General features: G+C 39.5%; 1 protein-coding gene across 1 annotated transcript in view; it reads right to left on the bottom strand.

Annotated features, from left to right (window-relative positions):
* Nucleotides 1-15,318, bottom strand: part of LOC116313429 (retinal-specific phospholipid-transporting ATPase ABCA4-like) — a 43,199-nt gene that overhangs the window by 20,958 nt on the left and 6,923 nt on the right. The window contains exons 8-22 of the mRNA XM_039601696.1: nucleotides 13,364-13,601; nucleotides 12,313-12,452; nucleotides 11,597-11,713; nucleotides 9,556-9,753; nucleotides 7,890-8,095; nucleotides 5,800-5,976; nucleotides 4,677-4,899; nucleotides 3,776-3,997; nucleotides 2,974-3,178; nucleotides 2,767-2,859; nucleotides 2,123-2,320; nucleotides 1,471-1,648; nucleotides 776-907; nucleotides 502-641; nucleotides 282-419 (exon numbers count right to left, since the gene is read on the bottom strand). Coding sequence (XP_039457630.1) covers nucleotides 282-419; nucleotides 502-641; nucleotides 776-907; nucleotides 1,471-1,648; nucleotides 2,123-2,320; nucleotides 2,767-2,859; nucleotides 2,974-3,178; nucleotides 3,776-3,997; nucleotides 4,677-4,899; nucleotides 5,800-5,976; nucleotides 7,890-8,095; nucleotides 9,556-9,753; nucleotides 11,597-11,713; nucleotides 12,313-12,452; nucleotides 13,364-13,601 — 2,605 coding nt within the window. The remainder of the gene's footprint in view (nucleotides 1-281; nucleotides 420-501; nucleotides 642-775; nucleotides 908-1,470; nucleotides 1,649-2,122; nucleotides 2,321-2,766; nucleotides 2,860-2,973; nucleotides 3,179-3,775; nucleotides 3,998-4,676; nucleotides 4,900-5,799; nucleotides 5,977-7,889; nucleotides 8,096-9,555; nucleotides 9,754-11,596; nucleotides 11,714-12,312; nucleotides 12,453-13,363; nucleotides 13,602-15,318) is intronic.

Below are 15,318 nucleotides of genomic sequence, written 5' to 3' on the forward strand. Positions count from 1 at the left end.
TTATTGGTTTTATGACTAAAATTCAGTCTTTTGTTGTAGCCACCCAGTTGAATTTTCCCCTTTTGATCAGTTCTCTACAAATTCAAGTGCCTCAGGAGAGCTGTAAAGCTACAAAAGATTTTCTTTCATTCTTCAGTAAATTCTGGAACAGTGAAAAGTCAACTTGAGGATAAAAAACACCTTTTAAGAGTTACAAAATGAAGTTAAGGCAATAAAAAAATGACTGAGAGAGTTAAAGTGTGGACCAGACCATTAAATGTGACTTTACAGACAGCTTTTACCAGTTCTGTATTTCAGTAAGAGGTCCCAAATGGATCGTCTGGAGTAGGGGTCCACTCCTGAGGTGGGCTCGTCTAAGATGACGACCTTTGACCCTCCGACAAATGCCATAGCCACTGACAATTTCCTCTGCATGCCGCCTTTAATGTGAATAGAACAGATGTTAAAAAGAGATTTTTTTCTCCTGCTTTCTCTCACACACAAAGAGAAACAAGTAATGACCTGAGAGGTTCTGAGCCTCATCATCTCTCTTGTGTGGCAGCCCAAGGTCCACAAGCATGTCCTCGACCTCCCTTTCTGCCTCCGCCTGGGTCCGACCTTTCAGCAGTGAATAGAACAAGATGTGCTCTTCTACTGTAAGACTGGTACAAAACACAGCAGCAGTAAGTAAGACATTTCTGTAAGAAGGCTGATTTTGAATGATTGAATAACTTAAAAATTATTAATATTTTTGTTGGTTTTTTTAGGTGATTAAATTACCTAAAATGGAACTTACTGGTTAAAGAGGATGTTGTGTTGAGGACACATCCCCATTGACGTGCGGATAATGTCTATGTCAGTTCTAATGTCTCTCCCATTAATATAGGCTGTGCCAGATGTGGGAGGATAGAGCCCGGTCAGGATGGACCTACAAAAACCAGAAACGGAGCATCATAAACAGCCGTTACCAACCTTTAAGTAGCTATCAAAATTCAGTTTGAATCTAAACCAAAGAGAAAGTTCTGAATAGATCATTTTTAAAGACATGAATAGGAAATGATCGTCAAGTTTTAATGAAATATCCTTCACTGAAAAAAGAAAATAGGTGAACCAACTTAATTGAATTATTTCAATTGGTAACACCTAATTTAATTAAGTTCTTTGAAATGAAGTTAATACATTAGAGTAACACAACTGATTTATCTAATGTATTAACTTCATTTCAAAGAACCTAATTAAATTAGGTGTTACCAATTGAAATAATTCAATTAAGTTGGTTCACCTATTTTCTTTTTTCAGTGTTGCATCGAGCTTCCAAAATGCATAGAGGCTTCTGTGAAAGCCATTCAAATCTGAAATGTTGCTGAATCATTGCCGCTAAGATAGACTGCATGAATTCCCTTTACATTTTTTCAGAGTGTTTTTTTAAAAACATCAGTGTATTTACACAACAAATGCAAGATTTTAATTTTAAATCTCATTTCAGTTTACATTGTCGTAGTTTTTCCAGCCCCATTGTGCCCCAGGAAGGATGTGATCTGCCCCTCGTAGAAATTAATGTTGAGGCAGTTGACAGCTGGACGAGAGCTTCCATCAAAGACTTTCACCAGATCCTGAATTTGCACCCCCATCACAAGGCCTACTGGGTCAGGCTCAAAGAACAGCTGGTCTGCATGTGAAAACAGATCGAAAATATCATCAAAACATGACAGAATTAACACAGTAGCTCTCAAAGTTTATTTTAATTTGATGGAATTCTTTCTGAAAGAAAGTTTCTGAGATCACTTAGCGGAAAGAGAGCTTTTAGTCTGATTTCTCAGTATTTTACCTACCTGATACTATTTTCCATTCCTTTCACTAACCTGACTGAGGCCCTGTACCAGCAGTTTCCCTAATAACAATAAAATTACAGCTTCTAATCAGCACAAATTTTTCATTTTCAGTTTTCCCCTGTGTTTTTCCAGTCTGCTGCAGGATTTGCATGTTTCCACCAGGTGCCCCCAGAGAGTTCCTCACATGCAGTGTGGCATCTCTCTCCAACTGTGTCATTATCTAGTATGCCTTCTCCTTGTTTAGTCTGTGAAGTGTAGTCAAAGTTACTGTTTCAGCATTCTGAGCTTTTCTTCTGTATTTGTGTCATCACCTTCATTTCCCGAGTCCTGGCCGTCCTCCTGGTTTGGCGCTTCTTCTTGCTGTTTCAGCAGTTCCCTCTGTCTCTCCCGCTGCTCCCTCTTGCTTTGGTGCTTGCAGATTTTCCTGCTGGCTGAGCCGTTACAGGTGTTTGTCTCTGGTGTGCTCTCGATATCCTTCTCTTGGTTCTCTGGTTCAGGTTTCTCAGGAACTATAAGGGATAGACAGTACACCAGCTTACTAGCATGCTTTTTGATCAAAGTTTTACAAGGCCTATAATTAAAAATCATCACCATGAAAGCGCTGAAGTTACATATTGATTTTTACTCTCCAGAAAGCACCTAATCTTGTCTTTGTTCAAATAATACACTGGCTTTGTTGACCCATCATTTGGTTATAAGCACAGTTATTCAAAGTGAACACACCCTATTTATCTGTCTTTTACCAAGCTTTAGATTTACTTCCAGCTCTGAAACTGATGGGATGGGCTGGATGAGCCTTAACTTCACCTTATATTGACATTCAGTGGAACAACAACACTGTTCCTCTGCTAATAAGTTGCCCTTCTAGCCCCAATTTTAAAGATAAAGAATAAAGGTAGAAATTCATTTCTTTGACTCCTGTTTTAGTCATAGTGCTGCTCTGCTGTTGACTAACCTCCGTCTGCTGTTTCTGTGTGTGAGGGTTTAGGTCTTTGCCAGTAGGAGGGCTGGAATGGGAAGTAGAATGGCCGACCAATGCCATACTGTCCTAAAGGGCAGACACAAATTGTTTGATTTTATGAGTAATAAGTTCATAGTATCAATTAATTGCTAAAATACTGTAGAATATAAAGTAAGCTACACAAATTAAAGGAAGCCCAACCTGGGAAAACATTATCCAGATACCAGGCCAGGACACCGTAGAGGACAGCATCAAAAATCATCATGAGGATGGAGGTGAGAAAGGAGTAAGTGTCTTTCTCTAAGGGGCTGGTCTTAATGTTGTTCCACTGCAGGCCCAAACCCTGCTCCTCATACCGTGACAGGTACTCTGTCCCGAAGCCAAAGGCCACAGGTGACAACAGGCTCTGAAAAACATAAGGGGTAAAAAAAACAAAACAGGATGATCACTCGTTTCATTTGTTGCTGGATATCTGTGTGTAGTCATGAAACTCAGCTGGGATTTGCTAATGTTTATAGTGCTTAACTAATTTATTAGACCTGTCATAAAACATGACAGCACAAATATTTTTGAAATTGGTTAAAAACTTGTTTAAAACTTAAAATTTTATTGTTATTTATAATGCAAACAGACTAAATTCATAGAAATTAATCAAGCATTCTACCGCTAAAACAATTCTTTCTGTTCAGAAATGCAAGTTAATAAGTGTAATTTGACATATTAATAAAAAATAATGAGTTTTCTAGTTTTTTTGGGGGGGGGTTAAATTGTAAATTTGAAAATTCATAAATAACAACAATAATTATATTTTAGAATTAAAAAGATTTAAATTAAAGAGCTTGCATATACTGGTGGATTACCCAGTATATGCAAGGGCAACTGTAGTATAATCTATACATTAGTAGTTTAATGAATGTGTTAAGCACTGTAAATCATACTTACTATGCTTGAAAAGCATAACTTCAGGTCTGATTTTGTACTTTAAACAAAAAAATAAACATACTGCAGCCAGTTTCATGCTCTTGGTGATGCGGTCTTGCCAGGCAAAGCACAGGATGTGAGGTAGGTAGAGGGTGAAATAAATGATGCCACTGCAGGCTGCTGCCAGGTTGGCCTTGTTGAAGAACACGCTCATCAGAAAACACTGCATGATGGTGGCCACAGTGAAAGTCATCAAAAAGAAGAAGACAAGGATCGGGTCGCTGTAATTCAACACCTTGCCGCCCTGAGATTAAAAAGGAGATATATAGAGCATGACTATCTCTGCAGTGACTTTTACTTTCACATTTAAACACGCACATTTAGGGTTTAAAAAAGGGAGAGAGAGAGGAAAAACATATAAAATATATATATACATACATATATATATATATATATGTCTGTGTGTGTTTGTGTGTATGTATATTAATATCATCCACAAGAGGGCAGCATTAAACTCTGTGAAACATGAACCCTCCAAAACAACCTTTCGGCCTGGCAACCTTTACTATTCAAAAGATTCACATTCGGCGATTTTTCCATCTGTGTGGAGCCACAAAGTATTTTTGGGCCTTATAATTAAGGTCACAGTAATTAAGCCTCTCAAGCATAAATTAGCTTATACGAGGATTTGGTATTTAACTGTATTTTGCATTTTTATTACATTAATAACATGTTCAGTGAGTTCAAGAACTAAATAACAAATCTACTATCTGATAAGTTTACCTCAAAACAAAGTAACGTGCCATGCAGGCCACTTTATGCTGAGGAATCAAATTAAAACTGCTTTGATAGCAAATAAAACATATAGCCCTCCCCACAAGGCCCAAGGCCCAAGCTGCAGGTTTGAATAAACATACAAAACTCCCTCAGTCTTGCTTTCAGATTTTTTCACCTTTTCTCTCCAGTTCTTTGTGTTTTCTTACCATGACAATGGAGGTCAGCAGTACTGTGCTCGCAGTCATCATGAGGAAGCTGTCGATGAACCACGTGTACCAAATGACTCCATTGCTGACCCCCATGGCTTTGAGGGTCTCTTTAAGACGGAGCTCCTTTTCCAGCACGATGCTCTTCACTGTCATGGACACAGAGTAGATCCAGGCCAGCACCATGAATATTGGGAAGCAGCGGTTCAGTGTGATCATGAAGCTAGAGTGGAAGTAGGAGAGAGGAAGGAATTAGGATTACACTGATTCTGTGATGTCTCAGCACAGAATACATTCTTCTTAATTTTAGTCAGACAAAAGAGCAGCACATATTTCCAAAAAAGCCTGGAAATTCAGTGTAGTGTAGTATGCCTACTACAGTTTTTTACACATTTGGTTCCTCCATTGATAATAACTAGAACAGCACTAATACAGACTGCAATAAACAGCAATGCCCCACTCTACATTCAAACAAGAGCCACCAAGATGAATGGCATGAAAGAAACAGCTTTTTTAATTTACCTTTTTACTGTCCTTGGCTTAGCTTTCAACAAACCAGCACTCAAGCTAGCCAAATAGTCTGTTTAATTCATAATGTGAGTTTTCATTCTCTTCCTCACGGTTACATTACTGTATGTCTGAGTCGGCTTACCGGGCTTTGCAATCTACTGAAATTCAGTTACAAACCCAGTCCACACAGAGTTAAGCAGTTAATCACCGAGTTGGACAGTTATTCAATGCATCTATTAATAAATTAAAGCTTCACCTTAACTATACACCAATGTAGGTTAAATTGAATCAGTTACATGGACAGCATATACAGGAGCATCATTTTTATTTTGCAATTAATTGTCCTCCAATTTGACATGAAAATACTGCGAAATGGGGCATGTCATTTTCACAGAGTTAAATCTGATAATCCCTTAAAAACATGGTTTAAATGAAGATCATTTACACTGAAATATTATATTATGAAAATAATACTAGGTTTTGCAGCCCTCTAAAGCACTGTTACACTTTCTGATGTGCAGAAAGTGCTTTATGTATTTCTTTTTTAAAGCTTTTTTAATGAAAAGACATATTGTGAAAAATGCTGCACGACTGTAGTGACTGGTAAACTCACAGGTCATCTACGTAGCATGGATATGGCATCTGCTGGACGTAGACCCCGAGTGGCCAGTCGTTGCCTGTGTGAATTTTAATGATGCCGTGTTCAATCATATCCTGCAGGTAAGCAAAACCTCCCCAGATGTATCTCTGGTCCTCCATGGGGTCTGCTCTAGGACCAGGATCCCAGTACCTGAGAGAGAGGACACAGACGAATGAAAGATGTCCGGATCTACGCGAGGATGGTGTTTGTCATCACATCAGAGTAATATATAAGCTTTTGTTGTTGTAGTTGTATTAAATAATCCCGGCCACAATCTCCACTGATTTTTTTTCCACCATAAATTATCCTAAAGCCAAAGTCTTTAAAGCCGTGCACGCTGATTTTACTTAAGCGGATAAGTCTGACTCAAAGCTCTTTTACAATCTGATTATTCAATTGTATAGAGGCAGGAGTCCCACTGCTTCCATTACAGCCTGCTGGTGTGCTGCAAACAGCTAAATCTGCTTGTTCGCCCCAGGGGATATTGACATACTGTCTGCTTATGAATAAGAGATCAAAGAGAAAGGGAAAATGCATGTAAGAGCTACACGTGGTTGGATGAAAGGGCAGGTATGGAACAGCCAAAAACCTTTGGAAGACAGCGAGCGATGCTTTTCCTCTGGGGAATGTCACAAATCCATATAAATTGCCTCATTAATGTGGCAGTAACAAGATTAGGAACAATTATTTTCTTTAAATGATATTGGTTTTGATTTTAAAATGATATTGATTGATCTAATCAATTTTATTTCTACTTTTAATTAAGTAAAGTTAAAGCCCATGAATGGCATTTTGTTATTTGCCAAAGATGTTTATTTTAATTAGGAGCTCTTTGTTTGGTCCCAAGATAAATTAATTTTAACAGTAAAGAGGAAGTTTTTCAGATATTTTTTGCATTTTATTCTTTTGAAAAAACAAATAATTACTCCAATGAAACAAAAGCATCAAAAACATGGGTTAGACTGCATAGACGCTTTACCTTTTCACATATTACACTCAAAACTGTATTTTCTTTAAATTACTGCACACAAAAAAAAAAACTGTCACACAAATCTAAATATTCAGACACTTTATTCAGCTTGTCGCTAAAGCACCTTCGGCTTTGAAGCACCATAGGGTTTCCTTGTTATGACACAGTGATTCCTTGGCTTACGACTTTTCTGTGAGTCTTTGAAGATCCTCTTAGTTTTTGTCCTTTGAGATGGGGACATATGATGGAGGGCCATTTTCAAGTCTCTCCAATGAACTACTCAGGGACATTCACAGAGCTGTCCCCAAACCACGCTGGCATTGGATTTATGTCTCCTTGGTGTAATTGTTCTGTTTGGAGGTGAACCTTCAACCCACCCTGAGGTCTTGAGCTCAGTGGAGTTTGTTTTCATTTAAAGCACAGAGATGGAAGATGTCTCTGTGCTTTGCTCCATTAGCTCAATTCCCTCAACCCTAACCAGTCTCCCTGTGTTGCCTCTGAAAAGAAAAACCCACCCCTGCAGCATGCTCACCATAATGCACTGTTTGGGGTGCTTTCTCAAGAAACGGTGCTTAGAATTGATGTCAGACCATCTAATCTTGGTTTAATCAGACCAAATAACCTCATTTCTCCTTTCTGACAGTCCTTTAGAAGAACTTTTGTAAACTACACGCAGGCTTTCACTTTGTAAGAGTTGCTCACCCAGTTACTTAGTTTGATCATATAGTCACCTCCTTGAGTCCAAGCCTTTTCAGTTTAAGAATTATAGAGGTCACTCACTGTGCTCTTGGGAATATTAAATGCAGCAAAGCCTGCGCTACATTTCAAGGTCTGTCGACTGAATGTTTCTTTTTCTTCCCTCCTTGTAATCAGTTCAAAGAATTTTCATCGTTGTGGAGGGGGACTGAGTGCAGATTGATCACAAAAGAACATCTAATTTGAACACTTTAAGCATGTCAGTGCAATATTAAAAAATGTGAAAAGCTTTGGGGATGTGGATACTTTCTGGGTGCAGTGGTTAGGGTACAACAAAAGCTGTCATTTAACTTTATTTTAGGGGGTTAAAAATGTTGAGTAGTCATTCATTACTGACCTGTCTTTGATTTTGTTGGTACGCTCCACCGCATCAATATCCATGCGGATCTTGTACTTGACATGCGGCGGAACGCTTGTGGTCCAGGGATACAGGTCCATGAAGACCACGCCAGCCCAGAACTTGTTCTCCTCCAGCAGGTGCAAAGCCTCATGGATCATCTGGGACTCGTCTGTGTAGGCCACAAACTTATCCAGACTAATGCACTGCAGACACAGAAAAATGGAGAAGGATGTGGATTTGTGTTCATAAGAAGCAGTGAAAAAGGGAGATGATTTTGCATTTAGCAAGTATATATATTTATGTATTCATTTATGTGTGGTTACTGATGCCTTTTAAGCAGTGATGTTGTTCTATGTGCTGACAGAAGAAAAATATAATCCTTTCTTCTATAACATCTAAATTGATGTAACAGTATGCAAGTGCATGTGAGATTCTAATTAGATTATGCATTAGATTAGATGCTAAACACTATAACTACCATGAAATACTGGAAGCTAAGGAGCACACATTTTGTTTCCTTATTTTCTAAGCATCTATTTTCTGAGCTGAATCCTAAATCATTGTTGTTGCTTTTATGGGTTTTTCAATGGAGTAATCTGGTCACATGGGAAAATGTGACTGTATTCATGGTGCCGTGGCAGACATAGGCATGTTCATATATGCAAGCAGGAAAGCAAAATCCATTTAATGTACACACACTAATTGCACGAGTGCAACTCTCATTTTCTCACACACTTGCTATATTTACCACGTGTGTAATTACCATGTGAAACTCCCACCATGTGCACCATAGATACAGCTCTCTAACCCCACTCTCACACTCCCATGTAGACCGTGTCTAATGTCCTCATTCACATTACTGTACAATACCCCGAGAGCACTCAAAGACAGACAAGAGATCACTTCCCATTCATCTTTATGTGAACACACAGTCACTACACAATAATGTTCTCTCAGAGATGGGCTGAGAAAAAGGAGCCTCACTGATACACATGTTCCAATAGGATGCCAGTGTGAGAAACATACCCCTCACAGAGTAAGAGGACCTCATGCTAACTACAGCAGTTATCCTATGGCCCAGTGATTGCTGACAGCTATATCTAATTAGCTAAATCCCCCTGGATTGTTTGTGGAGCTCTGAAGGGTCTTGGCACTAAACTAGGAGACAAAGGGTAGATTGAGGTGCTTGCACTGATAGGATTCTTTCCAAAATCCAAACCCCTACCCCCTTTTAATCAGACACAAGGAGAGAGGGAAGGCGTGAAGGATGGATAGAGTGATTTGCCCTCTTTTATGCTGCAAGCACAGGAGTTTTTTTGAATGAAGTGCTATACACTAAAAAAGCACTGAGTTTTGAGGGGGGTGACTCATTCCCACCTACTCTCTACTTTATCACTGAATTTACAATGGAAACAAGGGAAGGGGGTGACAGCAAACATGTTCTTGCCACCTTTCAGTCTGCTGGACAGAAGAGCTGTGCTAAGTGGTTGTGCCCTGTGTCAAAAGGCCTGGCACAGTCTCCAGGAAGAAGACCTGGGAGACATACGCTCTTGTCTGTAGAATTTAGACAAAGCCTAACAAAAAGGCCAAATGCCTTGTCATGGGAATGTGCAAAATTGAGGAAAAAAGTAGAGAGACACAGAAATAGAGACAGGTTACTAACCTCTCCATACTGGTTGAACATGCGTATGAGCTGGTCAGTGATGTTAAAAATGTTCCTCCAGTCAAAGTTTGGCATGCCCGCCTCTCTCTCTCGCTCTGGTCCATTGTAGAGGAAGTTGAGAATGTCTTTTGTGGTAAATTCGGTTCCCACCAGACTGTTGTCCATGAACTGCATCACCGTTGGGTTCCTCAGTGTATCCTTAAGTGAGAGTGAGCAGAGTTACTGTGCATATTATAAATACAGTACAATACATGCTCATGTAAAAGAAAATGTTTGATTCAGGTGGCTACATACTAGAGTAAGGAAAATGTAAAATTTAACCTTTTCAAGGTTGTGCTGACCAACCTTATGTTAGAGGCCATAAATATGAATTTCTAAATATCAGGAGTAGAGCACCATATGCCGAATACTAATTAACTGGTAACAACTTATCTATGCTGGGTAGACATGGGCATAATGTGGGTGGACATAATATTCAACTAGCTAGTGCTTTTAAATGTATTGGGGTTTTTTAATAATACCCAGTTAATATTAGTTATAAAAAGGCTTTAAATTTGCTTTACTGGGTTTGGGGTTGTTGACTGACAGCCACACACACATAATCACAAACCACTCAGTCACAGAACTGAATCACATGGTTGAGTGGTTCATTCAGTGCCTGACAGGTGGAAACTAACACAGGCAGCTGTAGCTGGTAGTCATCTATGAAATATCAGCTGTTAATTCAAGTCACTGAACTCATCCATGTTTGTGGTCCCTTCAGGAGCATTTTTAATGCAAATGTCTGTCCTGCAGTGGGGTTAGGTTAATTGGTGATTGTAAATTGCCCATAGGTGTGAATGTAAGTGTGAATGGTTGTCTGTCTCTCTATGTTAGCCCTGCGACAGACTGACGACCTGTCCAGGGTGTACCCTGCCTCTCGCCCTATGGTAGCTGGTATAGGCTCAAGCCCCCATCATGCAGCCATGGAAGATTTTTTGGCCGCACATCTATGTTGTGAATCTGCTGTTCAACTAAATCCCAAAGGTGCTCAACTAGAGTTCTGGTGTCTCCGGATGGCATTTGAGTACAGTGAAGCAACTGTCTTGTTCAAAAAACCAGTTTGAGATGATTTGAGCTTTGTGACATAGTCAGCAACAATACTCAGGTAGGCTGTGGTGTTTAATTGATGGTCATTTAGTACTAAGGACCCAGCATGTGTCAAGAAAATATCTCTCACAATTACATCACCACCAGGAATCTGAAATGTTACGAGGAAGGACAGGCCTAGGCTTTCATGTTGTTCATACCGATTCTGACCCTACCATCTGAATCTCACAGCATTCATCAGAACAATCAGATCAGGCAACATTTTTCCCAATCTTCAATTATAATGTTGGTGAGCCTCAAATTGTTGCCTCAGTTTCCTGTTCTCAGCTGACAGGAGTGGCACCCGGTGTGGTCTTCTGCTGCTGTAACCCATCTGCTTCATGGATTGTGCAATTAGAGATGCTGTTTTGCAAAATGTATTATATGAGTTACTGTTGCTTTCCTATCTGCTTGAAGTAATCAACACAGCATTTTCACCCAGAAATGCTGTAAACACTAGAGATGGTTATGTGTGAAGATCCGGGTGAATCAGCAGTTTCTAAAACACTCCTCATTAAAATACTACTCTTCTTCAATCTGATGCTCAGTTTCAACTTCAGCAGGTTGTTATGACCATGTCGGCATGCCTAAATGCATCAAGTTGCTGCAATGTGTTTGGCTGATTAAATATTTCAATTACAAACAGCTGAGCAGGTGTACTAATAAAGATGCCAGTATCAGCAGTGCAGTTTGCTAAAAAGCTGGCTAGCATTAGCTGCTGTTTTTTTTTTTTTTTTTAACAACACTTTATTATCCAAATAATGAAATGAAGGGCTCAAAATAGGACTTCACAAACTAATGGGTGGATTCACAGTGGCTATGTCCATCTTTTTATATAATGCCAGTGGTAGTAAGGAGAGTTGATGTGCAAATGTGCATTAAATTAGTGTGCAGGAATGTGCAGTAATCATACCCGGATCATGTTCATCTGAACGCTGTTTTGGAAGAAAGCCCAGAGTTGAGGTCCCACCTCTTCCCAGGCCTTGGCCATATTTTGGAGCCTCTCTAGCTCCTCAAAGGTTGTGTTGGCCTGGACAAACACAAATACACACATCCTATGAAAGTTGAAAAATATTTCCGGAGTAGTACAACAAAAGCATATTTAACACAAAGCGTTCGCGTTCTGTGCTAATAACACTGTCAATAATGAGTTTGGTGGAAGTGTCAGTTGTTAAAGGATAGTGTCAGTTAAAAATAAGAAAAGGAGAGATCAAAAAAGTCCACTAACAATTTATCTAAGGTTTAAGCTGCAACATACAGCGGATAACAATGGAATGATACATGATGTAATTTGGCTACATTCAAAACGCCGCTCAAAACACTGGAAACCCCACTCTGTTTTGTGTCAGGAGGATTAAAAGAGACATAACAGATCTGTTTTTCCTTCCACTGCTGCGCCCCCACATTTACACTGAATTCTCTCCCTCCTCTTCCCATCCCTCACATTGCATCAGATTACCCCTCACCCCCATCACCGCCACCATCCCTTTGCTTTCCTCTGCTTCTTTAGTCAGCTCATTCCAAAGTTGGGTGGGGGTTTGTATGCATCTACACTGATACTGAGTGTTGAGAGACTGAGTTGGAAAAGGGAGAGAGGTGATGGGTCAGGCTGGAGGTGGTCTCACTCACACTCTTTAATATCTTGTGGGCTGCGGGGGAGTCGGGGGTGTAAAGGATCTTTCCCATCAGCAGGGGCTTGACTGAATTCCACACAATTTTCGTGACAGGGTTGGACTCCAGGGTCTGCATCAGGGCATTGCAGAAGGGAGCTAGGGGTAGGGAAGAATGAAGAGAATGAGAAACAAATGATATTCATACATAATCATTTTTCCTTATGGAATCCATAAGTGTCAAGCATTCAGACGTAATAAATGATCAACTAAAGAATCTCAATATTAAAAAAATAGCCAATCAGAGCGTATCAGCCAACTTTCTGGAACAAATTTTGCCATTTGAGGCAAACTCTGTCCACATGATAACTGAGTGATCTAAACATCTTTCTTTATGCTTGTGAAATTAGTTCTGTCCCACCTTTTCATGCTAATGAAAGCGAACAACATCTAACAAATACACAGTAAGCATAGGTAAAGACTGCATTTGCTCAACTTTTGAGTGTGCATAAATAGAAATAAATATGTGAAGTAAGAAGGTGTGTTTTTCTAATTTTTAACTATATCTGACTGGTATTTTTTCTTACGTCACACTTTAATTACAGCACTTTCTGGGCATTTATTTCTTCCTTCATGTTGAATGAAACTATATGATGAAAAGCACTGAAAGAGTGAAACTGAACAGCCCTTGTAGTATTTTCTTTCCAGGTCAACCAGCCACTTTCAATCTAAACTTTTCAGTCCAAATGAAAGAGAGGCAGGTTGTGTAAGTGTGAAAATGTATAACTCTGTGACATTTGGACAATCTGAATGTCACAGCAGGCATCAGAGCTGTGACATTTTGATGAGTATGTGCTGTGATGCAAACTTGTGATATTGTTTACTCATTGTTTTAGATTTCAAAAAAGTCATACTATAACTACTTGTGGTGTCTGCAAAACACTACCATATATAGCGCTATCATATACAGCAGGTACAGGTTTTCTGTTTCTGTGATTATTATCTGTAACAAGTACAGTCTTAATACTATATTTGAGTAGAATATTTTTTTAAAATCCCTCTTTACTTACTGGTAGTATCATCATAGACATAGTTGTGGTTTTTGGTGCCATTGACCCCCAGAAACACCTTATAATTGTTGTCTTCATACCAGTTGAAAGACAGGACCCTAGAGCCCCCACCCTCAGGATATCCGCAGAAGAGACTTGACACGCTGGACATCAACTGGGTGAAAGAGGAAGGACCCCCAGTTTGGAACAGGGAGGACACTGCCTTCAGGAGCTCCTGAGAGCTCTCCTGCTCCATCATCTGCGCAAGACACAGAGGCCCAGTTAAACTTTTAAACAATCTGATAGTCTGCAGCCATGAGCCTGTAGCTATAGCAGTGCCTCAATATTAGCATGATAACATGGTCGCAGTGAACACACTCTGCAATTAGCACTAATCACAAAATGTAAAATACAAAAAAGGTGAGCCCAAATCAAACGGAAATTGGATTTTACTGGTGGAAAGGTCAACAAAGCAGCCCACATCCTAAAAAGTGAGTTCCCTGTACACATAGAAAATGAGATACTGGTAACACTTTACATGAAGTACAATATGTGTAAACTGTGAAGAAGATATGAACATGATTCATAACTTATATTTACAAGTTGGTGACTCAGATAACACAAGTCGGGAAATTGGATTTACTCTAGTCAGAATAAACTAGGATTTAAAGTACCTTTAAACTATAAACTAGAGTTCATTTTACCTCTGTCTAATATACAGTACACACCCCTAACACCAAATGGTTTATATGCTGTATCTCAAACCCTGACTGGCTGTTAGTTTTTAAGTTTTATATATTTTTTTGTCTGTCGTGTCTGTTGATCATTGCTGAGAAGTACGACCAAACATTTTCTGGCCTACAGCAGGATGAGTAACTATTCGGTATTGCTGGAAAGTGTAAACAATCCATTTAGAGTTATTTGACCTTCATCAGATAATTATACACAGATCAGGGATATTTATGTTTGTCATACTCATTCATGCCCTGTGAATTTTAAAGTATAAACGGTCACAAGAAAACAATAGCTTAAAGATAAGCAAAGAAGTTGGACAGAGAAGAGCCGCAAGGTGGACTAAATATCCTCCTATTGACAGAACAAAAATAGCTTCAACCAGGACAGCAATTCTCCCTGCTACATGTAATTTCCTCTATGAAGATAATGAAGGAGGCCATCAATAATTGTACTGCATGTTGCTCCTACATGCTGGTAGGACTGAGTTCCTCCGGGAGCATTTTGGTTCAAATCATATTTGGATTTATTAGCATGGGTCAACACCGATTTGGCTCCAGAGGTGAGTGATGAAAATGGCTCTTTGATAGTCTATGACTCCTACTCAAAGCTACCTTTTACATGTGGACACGCGCAGACATAAACATGCTACAACACACCCCTCATGTCTGTCGCGCTCACTCCCTCTTCCTCCGTTTTCTTATGTATTATTTCTCGCACAAAAACATCCACACACACACTGAACTGAAAGGAAGAAGAGGTGGGTAATGAGAGCTTTTGGCTCGCCTTTCTGTCACCACAGTGATACGAAGGTCCCACCTACAGGATGTGTCACCTCAAAAGAATGTCCCTCTTTTTCTCCCTCCCTCTACCTCCCACCCTCCTCTCTCTTTCTCTCTCACCCCTGGCTAAGGTGATGATGGGATACGCTCTCCCTTGGGACAAACCGTGAACGTGCCTAAACACACATCTCAGTCACAGTGATTTGTGTGTATGTGTTGCCTGATAAACACACACGTTATTCTACTCTATTGTGTTACATTGCATTATGCTGTTTTATACTGTTTGTGCTTTTTGTTATATATAAACCAATATATCCCATTTCATTATGTTCTACCGTATTTGTTCTAGTTGACTCTCTTAGTTTTAGTCTATTTTAGTCTAATATTTTAGATATGTAATAATGTATCTGTGTTTATGTGTGCATGCACATTGTGGCTGTGACTTGTTGACACATGGAACAA

This window comes from Oreochromis aureus, linkage group 18 (genome assembly GCF_013358895.1).
Source record: "Oreochromis aureus strain Israel breed Guangdong linkage group 18, ZZ_aureus, whole genome shotgun sequence".
Classification (NCBI taxonomy): Eukaryota; Metazoa; Chordata; class Actinopteri; order Cichliformes; family Cichlidae; genus Oreochromis; species Oreochromis aureus.